The sequence below is a fragment of the Danio aesculapii genome, chromosome 11 (assembly GCF_903798145.1).
Source record: "Danio aesculapii chromosome 11, fDanAes4.1, whole genome shotgun sequence".
NCBI lineage: Eukaryota > Metazoa > Chordata > Actinopteri > Cypriniformes > Danionidae > Danio > Danio aesculapii.
This window is the reverse complement of record NC_079445.1, coordinates 35068827-35078424: the sequence shown is the minus strand read 5'-3', so window position 1 is coordinate 35078424 and position 9598 is coordinate 35068827. Positions and strand designations below refer to the sequence as shown.

The window sequence follows — 9598 nt, the reverse complement described above, 5'->3', positions numbered from 1 at the left end:
GTTTGGGTAAATACAGTATATGTTTAAAATAGTCAGAATGAAGTCAGAATTATTAGCCCCCCTTTTAATTATTATTATCTTTTTAATATTTCCCAAATTATGTTTAACAGAGCAAGGAAATTTTGACAGTATGTCTGATAATATTTTTTCTTCTGAAAAAAGAATGTCTTTTAATTTTTTTAAAACCGTTTTAAGGTCAAAATTATTAGCCCCTTTAAGCTTTTTTTTTCTGCAGAACAAACCATCATTATACAATAACTTGCCTAATTACCCTAACCTGCCTAGTTAACCTAATTAACCTAGTTAAGCCTTTAAATGTCATTTTAAGCTTTATAGAAGTGTCTTGAAAAATATCTAGTCAAAATTATTTACTGTCATCATGGCAAAGATAAAATAAATCAGTTATTAAAAAATGAGTTATTAAAACTAAACTAAACTATTCAAATTTATCTCCATGAAACAGAAATTGGGAAAAAATAAACAGGGGGGCTAATAATTCTACTTCAACTGTATATAATGAACAAGCGCACTATTTTTAACAACTTATTAAACAACATTTAAGTTTTCTAATTAAATATTAATATTATCAATATTTAGGATCAAGATATAGTATAATATAAAATAAGGAATGCATTTTTCTATTTCTTTATTTTTACTTTTCCCCTCTAATTTTACTGTGTGTGTGTTTGTGTACATAATTAATCATTTTAAAAAATATTCCATTAGTTTTAAATTGTATTATTTCACAATAAAAAGCATACAAATATTTACATTTAGTCATTAAATTATATAATTATGAATACAAGTTTAGTAATATTTACAATTTTAACTATTATGTACAATTAAGTTGGCGGTTCATTCCGCTGTGGCGACCCCAGATTACTAAAGGGACTAAGCCGAAAAGAAAATGAACGAATGAATTTCAGAATTTACTGTTTCCAATTTACAATTAATTATCATTTGAAAAAAAACTAACAATTAAACATATATTAAAGTAACATATACACTTTATTCCTATTGATTTGCATTGGGCTTCCAGATAATATATTGAAATACAGTGCTCAACATATCTAAGTACAGCCCTCACAAATCTATCTTTTAAATTCATATTTTAATAGGAACCTATACAATGTTATATTTGTGCATATACTTTTGATTAGTCAGTACTGAAGGCAAATCTGGAGCTTATCTAACAAAATAACTTACGATAACGCTCCGAAATTAGTACAGCCAAATGTATATGTTTTAGAAAAATATTAAATACAAATTTTAAAAAAGAGGGAAAAAAAGAAGAGAAAAAAAGAGAAGCAAAAAAAATTTAGTTGAAATTTCGTAGGTTGTAATTTATTTAGCAATATTTTGCTTGAATTTAATTGTGTTATCTTTCAATTCCAAAATTAGTTTGGTGACTAAAATATTATTTTAATAAATATATCTGTTTAATAAATCTGTTTTGTTTAAATGCACTAAAATACATTGCCTATATTCACTGAGAAATGGATAAACATAATAATATTCAAAATGGGGTGTACTCAATTATGCTGAGCACTGTAGGTATAGGTGTATAGATATAGTTACTACAGGGTTATGAGTGGATGCAGGACTTACAACCAACTACTTTCAATCGGATACCTTATACTAAAATTACACTATAGAGGGTCTGATATAATGTACTACTGAATATGTTGTTCTGTGCACCATGGTAAAAAACACATAAAAGCTCCTAAACCCTATAGAGAATTAATTCTAGAAAGAGTGCAATATTTTGACAAACTAAATTTAATAGGTGCTAAAAGATACGTAAGATGAGTAAAACAAGCAAAATAATCTACCAACGGGGTAAGTAATATAATCTTGTTTTTGCTTTAAAATAAAATAACATTTTGCTCACCCCATTTGCAGATTATTTTGCTTGTTTTCAAGAAAAACACAGCTAATTTTGACGTATTATTTTTAAAACAGGACAACATTTTTTGCCTGTCTATGAAATGCTTCCTAATTTAAAAATTAATTTGGACTAGAAACACAAAAACTCTTAAGTAGGAAAAGCATTTAAGTAAGTAAAGATTCTTGCTCTGAAAATCCTGGTTTAGTTCAATCCACAAACACTTTTTGTTCTTCATTTTTCTCAGTTCTGCTTGATTTGTTATAACTTTTAGCAGTCTAGTAGCCTTCACTCTAAAAATCTGATCAGAACTATTAGTACAGCTCAAAACATGACAATAATTGATCTTTTTTTCTGCTGCAATAACTAGCAATATGCAACTTTCGTTCAGTTCAGTACCATTGTTTACATTCTGCTCTCCAATATGGCTGACTGATGATGCGTCCTGAAAAACATACTCACTCAAAAGCTGGTGTTGTTTTTTTTCCTTATACGCTTGTGACTTTCTCTATAGGGCAGATGTAGCAGATACATCTTGTCAATGGATCCGAACAGCTGCCAACAATTAATGACTAATAGCTTTGGCCTACAACATTACAGGGCTGTTTGAACTAAGCAGCTTAGATTTCAGATGAGATCTTTGGTGCACTGGGGTCTTCAAAACAGAGTTGTTCTCATTCTGTGATCCAGAATCAGGATGGATTGGTCCCCCTTGTGATTGAGATCATTGTTAAGCTGCAGATCAAAAGCATTTCTGATAAAATGATGCACAATTGGGATTTTCAAATGTCAGAATATCAGAAACTACGCCAGTAAGAAGATAAGTGGATTTTCATGGTAGAACCAGAAAACAACACAGTATTTTTGTGCTTATATAAGTTCACACCTACTTGGAGTTTTAATCAAAGAGAAATAACAGCTCTATTATTACCCATATAACTACAATATAATTGTATATATCTGTGTTCATATGCCCATGTATCAACATAATGTATTACTATATCTAATATATTCAACATAGGCTCATTCTGTAAACGTAGCCCTATATACATTTCTGTAGATCGCAAATTATGTTGCCAGAAGTATGTATGGTTGAATTTCATCTTTAAAACGAATGCTACAGGGTGGTATGACAGCATTCCTTTTCGTGCTTACCAGCTGAGCGCTTACCTTCATATGGACAGCTTTCCCGCTGTTACCAGTTTGTCCAGTGGCTCGCCATGTACGTCAGCGACTTGAGATGCACAGAGGAGTTGATCATGACAATGGGAGGGTGGGTCAGTCAATAGTTCTGCGTATACTGTATTTCCATGTATCAGATTTCAACATGGGTAATCATGCTTGGGTGACCATATGTCCTCTTTTTTTCCAGACATGTCCTTTTTTTTGGGCCTAAATGAATGTGAAAAGCTCCTTAAATGTCTGTGGTTCAGTTTTCAATTTCTACAGTTATCATTAATGCATTTTTAAATTACTTTTACCCTTCTCTTAAATCCAGGCTTAGTTGTATGCCACCAATGATTGGTCATGTATTTTACATTTCAGTGGGTGGCACACAAGTGTTTAATCATAAACATTGAATTAATTCTGCATTGAATTCCATTTCCCCCACATGACAATCATGATTATTATTATTATTTCATAATTATCTGAATCTCATCCTTTATACACTCATCGGCCACTTTATTAGGTACACCTGTCCAACTGCTCGTTAATGCAAGTTTCTAATCAGCCACATGGCAGCAACTCAATGCATTTAGGCATGTAGACATGGTCAAGACGATCTGCTGCAGTTCAAACCAAGTATCAGAATGGGGAAGAAAGGTGATTTAAGTGACTTTGAAGTTGAACGTGGCATGATTGTTGGTGCCAGCAGGGCTGGTCTGAATTTTTCAGACCACCCATATTTCGCCACAGCCTACCTGAGTATTGTTGCTGACCATTTCCCTCCCTTTTTGACCACAGTGTACTCATCTTCTGATGGTTACTTTCAGCAGGATAAATCACCATGTCATAAAGTGCGAACCATGTCAGACTGGTTTCTGAACATGACAATGAGTTCACTGTACTCAAATGGCCTCCGGTGTCACCAGATCTCAATTCAATAGAGCACCTTTGGGATGTGGTGGAATGAGAGATTCGCATCATAGATGTGCAGCCGACAAATCTGCAGCAACTGCGTGATACTATCATGTCAATATGGACCCAAAATTTCTGAGGAATATTTCCAGTACCTTGTTGAATCTAAGGATTAAGGCAGTTCTGAAGGCAAAAACGGGGTCCAACCTGGTACTAAGGTGTACCTAATAAAGTGGCCGGTAAGTATCTTTTAACTTTCTCAACTTATATTTCCTAATGCAGTTAATGTATCTGTATCGTATCTTATAACTATTTTTTTTTTAATCTCATAACAACTTTTTGTAGGCCCCAACTAGCACAATGAGACTTTTATTTTAAAATAACATTTGTTTATGACAGTTTCAGCATTGATTAAGTTGCAAAAATATACTTTATATTTAACTATTTTGAGGGATGTAAACAAAAACAATAGTCCCAACGTATTTCCCGTTGTACATTTTTAATTTCTATAGCTTCCGAGAATCCTAAAAGAGCCACACACTGATAAATAATGTTATGCTAGCTGTTTTAACATTAAGATTGATTTGCCTCTTGTTACAGTTATGAAAAAGTTTGAAAACCATCAGGAAATGTTGATGGACGAGAATCAAATATCATGAAAAATAGGCCTACATTTGTTAAATTGATAAATTACATTTTTAAACCTTCGTGGAAAACGTGGAGTCAAAAATACACGTAACAAAATCTCAGACACACATTATTTCTTTGTAGAGCTGGCTTGACTAAAAAACATTGTTCACAGCACTCGGTTGTTTGTTTTGCTCTCCACAGTAACTGTGCTTGTGTAAAGCGCGCCGCCAGTCTCCAATCTCGTGCACAGGAATCTACAACAAGTCCCACGTGAACGGCGTCGCCCTTAGCAACCACCGTCACTAAATGACAGTAAAATATATTAACCACCGAGGAAGATGAGAATAAACACCACATACTCATTAACCGAGTTCATATAACGAAAGTTTGTACTTTTTATATCTCCCAATAACTTTATTCCTCATGATATACGGGATGCCTGTCATCTGCTGTGATTTGAAGTGAGGTAACGTAAGATTTAACGGATTTTTGGCAGAATTCTGTATTATGTCGACCACATTGTAGCACAGAGCCTACTGCTTGGTATTGCAGCATTTCATTGAAATACAGTGATAGATAGCCTGTGTTGTAACAGTGTTTGGTTTTGTATGCCTTTTTGTAACTTTGTATCTTATATGAGGGTTTGTGGATTAGGAATATGGACAATAAACAGACGAAAAGTGAAATACCTCTTTACGGATCTGGCATGTTTCGTCCTCAACCTCCAAACAAGTCTAGAGAGACTCACAGGGGCAAACTTCTGTCTTTAAGGGGCATTTACTCTGAGCTCATAACTAAATCAGACAAAACAGAACAGGTAAACAGCTTTTTCTTCTTATGTTGCTTCTTCCTGTTATTTATTGCCTTAGTAAGGGCTCTATGACATCTTTATTTTTCCTCCAAACAGTATTTCCCCCAGAATTCTTTTTTTTTCTAAATTACAGGTACATTGATATAATTTCCTTCAATGCAATGATCAAAAAGAAAATATAGTGTTGGAATAAATTAATTCCATGCGTGTTCAATAAAAAAGGCCAAAAGAGGGTTTTCTTCAAAGTTTAACATATTAGCAATTTCATTCATTCATTTTCTTTTCGGCTTAGTCCCTTTATTAATCTGGGGTCGCCACAGCGGAATGAACCACCAACTAATCCAGCATATATTTTACGCAGCGGATGCCCTTCCAGTTGCAACCCATCACTGGGAAACATCCATACACACTCATTCACACATATACTCCATGGACAATTTAGCCTACCCAATTCACCTACATCAGGTTTTTGGACTTGTGGGTGAAACCGGAGCACCTGGAGGAAACCCACGCGAACACGAGGAGAACATGCAAACTCCACACAGAAACGCCCAGTGAGTGACCCAGTCGAGGTTTGAACCAGTGACCTTCTTGCTGTGAGGCGAATGTGCTACCCACTGCACCACCATGCAGAAAGTTTCTAGCTGTACAGCCCAAGTTAATTTTTGACAATCAGTCCTGTGCAGCTCTATCTGCTTCTGCAAAAATGCTTTATTCGTATGCACAGCACATCACATTCATACAGGAGTCCAGTTAATATGATCTATAAGCAAGACAAATAATTGTTTAATGAAAAGAAAAAGAGACAAAAATAATTAAAAAAAAAAATCAATTTTCCCAACGATAGTAATTTGAGTTCATTAACAATTTTAATAATGGATTCAAATTGTAACAAAACATACCTCTGTGAAATCAGTATAAGCATTATCTGAATTGCATTTAATGTTGTTTTGTTACTTTTTAGATCATTTATACATTTTCTGACAGTTACATTTATCTTTTTTATTTAATACATATGTATCATTAATATTTTAATTAAAATAATTTTTTATTAATATGATCCTATGAAATTAGCTTAGAAATGTCTTATTAAATAATCTTTATGTCTTATTAAATAATTTTTTTCCTAATTTGCATTATGTCATTGTTTGCATTGTGTTTTATGATGTACAGTAATACAAATTTATCAGAAAAAAACTTTAATCAAAGGAATCCTTAAAACCTGAAAAACATGTTTATGTTGTAATATTAACAAGGTCCTATATGAAATTTATTTATTTATTTATTTATTTAATTATTCTAAATTCCATTTTATTTTATTTCCTATTATTTCTCTCCAAGAACTTTAATCAAACGACTAACATTGTTCACATAAAACAATTTATTAATTTGTTAACAATTAAATTATAATCAATATTAATAAATATAATCCTAGAAAATAATTTCCCAAAATCCATATTATTTTTAATCATCACAAATCAAATAAATTCATAAATACTTCACAAAAAAATTACAATAATTCGTTTATTCATTTTTTTCTTTCATTCATTTTTAAAATGTGCTGTCAAATAAACAGTTGAGCATAAAGTCAAGTAATAAAGCATAAAGCAGTAAATGTATATAGTTTGCATTGAATTCCACTATTCTGTTTGTGTTTTCCACATCACAGAAATCATGGGGCCCTACTCATTCACACAATCACACATATACTGTATAATTGTACACATCTTAAACTTATAAACTATGATCACCAAAACTAATGTTGCTGTTTTTAGCCTTACACGCAAGGTCCAGTGTCCCAGCAAAGTTTACTGTGCCAGGGGGGACACAAGTCCAACTCCTGCAAAAGTAAGAAATCAACCAACACTTAAGTCAAAACACAAATGCTCAAACTAATCACATTTTCTTTTGATTTTGGCTGTAGCAGCTATGTTGAAAACACCTCTTGACCTGCACAGTGATATGGAGAAAGACTGGAATGGACCAAGCACACAACTCCAGCAAAAAACAGATTTTTACTCTGGAAGTTACACCCCTAAAGTTCAGCTACCTTATATTTGCCCCCCAGGACATGTGCCCCGCAAGATAGAGATCGAGAGGTGAGGAGTTTAAACCAATGGTCCTTAACTGGTGGGTAACAAACCAAAAATGGTCCGGAAATCTGTTTTGGTAGAAGCTAATTAAATTAGATTACAGCATATTGACATCCTTAAAAAAATGAAGAACAAATTAGTAAAATGATGCAAGGTCAAGATAATAGACATTTGATGAAAGGGAAAACATAGCCTGAATGTGTGTTTTGCAGTAGATCATTGTTTTTTTATATTTATTTTATATATATATATAATACACTACCAAATATAATTATTATTATTTTTAAAGACTTAAATTTTTTATGTATTAGATTTACATTAAAAATAAATTTATTATGTTACTAATAATTTCTATTTAAAAAAATACTGTTTTATTTTTTTCCAAAATAGAAAACAAAATAAAATCCAAATTAGAATACAAAAAAAACAAATTATTAGAAAGCACAGTGGTTTTCACCAATTATATTATTATGAATTGAGCACCAAATCAGCATATTACATTCTTTTTTTTCTGAAGGGTCATGTGAAACTGAAGACTGAATTATTGGCAGCCAAAAATTCAGCTTTGGCATCACAGGAATAAATTGCTTATAAAAATATTAAAAAAAATATTTAATATTAAGTATATTACTGTTTACTATATTACTGTTTTACTGTCAAAGTCAGATCAATGGTCAATCCTGCCACATAGACAGACATACAGAGAATTTAAATGATGTTATTCTTAGACACTGGGTGCATGCAAATAACAAAAACCCTACAAGAAAAGCTGTAAATATGCAATAAATACAAATAATTTTTGTAAAAAAATGAATTAAATTTACTGCATTTATTTTACTGTACTTAGTTAAGTAAATTAGAACATTAGAGACATTTTACTAAAATATTAAAAATCTCCCAAACTTTGACAGTACTGTGTATGTATTTATTTTATCTATCATATTTCTGCGTAATTTTGTGGACAGTTTTTTTTTACCTGCATGCAAATTTAGTAATGTTTGATACTAAACAGTATAAATATTCTCATCCGTTTAAAAAAGCTTGTCTCCATTTTACTGTTGCATGTTTTTATGTATGATATTGTATTATAAAAATGTTAAATGTAATATGCATTAGCGTTGTACTCCGTTTTAATTCTCAGACGCAGGAGGGAATATCAGAAATTAGATATCAGTAAACTTTTGGCTGAACGAGGCATCAACTCTAATCAGCTCATACCCAGAAACCAGAAAAGAACGGAGACAGAAAACCAACCTGTATCAAACTACCTGTCTTTGGAGGTCATGCATGTTCCTTGTATATTGATTTTAAATATTATTAATATGATTATTATGATATTATTAAATATTAATATTACATTAATTTTGTCCTAGTTTGCTCAGGTCATTATTTTGGCTTCAGTTTAAAATCTGGTACACTTTCTGCATCATTGGTCGTATGCTTCTTTTTATATTCATTCAATTTCCAGATATTCGACAATGAGGAGTTTGACTGCCGTACTCCAGAGGAATGGATGGCTTTAGGTTATGAGCCTGGCTCCATCGACTGCAAACCCGTTCCTGCCAAAGCCCTGTTGCCGACAAAAAACAGCATCCCACCTGGTACGGTACTGTCGAAACCCTCTGCAAATACCTGACTTATTGTAGTCGAATGGATCCCATCATTTGTCTTGTAGCTCCTTCTGAAAACAAATTCATATTACAGCCTATCCATTGGGAGCCATATGAGCACATGTGGGAAAAATTAAAGGTCTGTTCTTCGTGTGTTTGAGGTGCAGTGGATCCACAGAGCCTGGAATTGGAGTATTCTTGGCAGCGGGTTGGGGTACTACGGTACAGCCAGGAAAAGAAGCAGTATTTGGTGCATAAAGCAGGATGTAATGGATGGGTTCGAGATTTCAAGGGAGACCCCATTTTGAATGGAGGACAGAGAGAAGGCATGTGTAAAAGCCATTTGGTTGTTTTAAAAACTCATGAAACATTTGTTCTTCTCCTGTTGACATGTTTCCTTTTGAAATAGGAAAGTTGACATATCAGGCCAATGAACTGGGATACGGTTGAACTTTTATGAACTGTTATGTTTCTATTCCACTCTTCCTCT

General features: G+C 32.8%; 1 protein-coding gene across 1 annotated transcript in view; it reads left to right on the top strand.

The window, feature by feature from the left end:
- The first annotated feature begins 5252 nt into the window (after positions 1-5252).
- The window catches only part of dnah1 (dynein, axonemal, heavy chain 1), a 78563-nt gene continuing 74217 nt past the window's right edge, over positions 5253-9598 (top strand). The window contains exons 1-6 of the mRNA XM_056468594.1: positions 5253-5411; positions 7181-7253; positions 7333-7504; positions 8640-8778; positions 8967-9099; positions 9276-9434. Of these exons, the coding sequence (XP_056324569.1) occupies positions 5253-5411; positions 7181-7253; positions 7333-7504; positions 8640-8778; positions 8967-9099; positions 9276-9434 (835 nt within the window). The remainder of the gene's footprint in view (positions 5412-7180; positions 7254-7332; positions 7505-8639; positions 8779-8966; positions 9100-9275; positions 9435-9598) is intronic.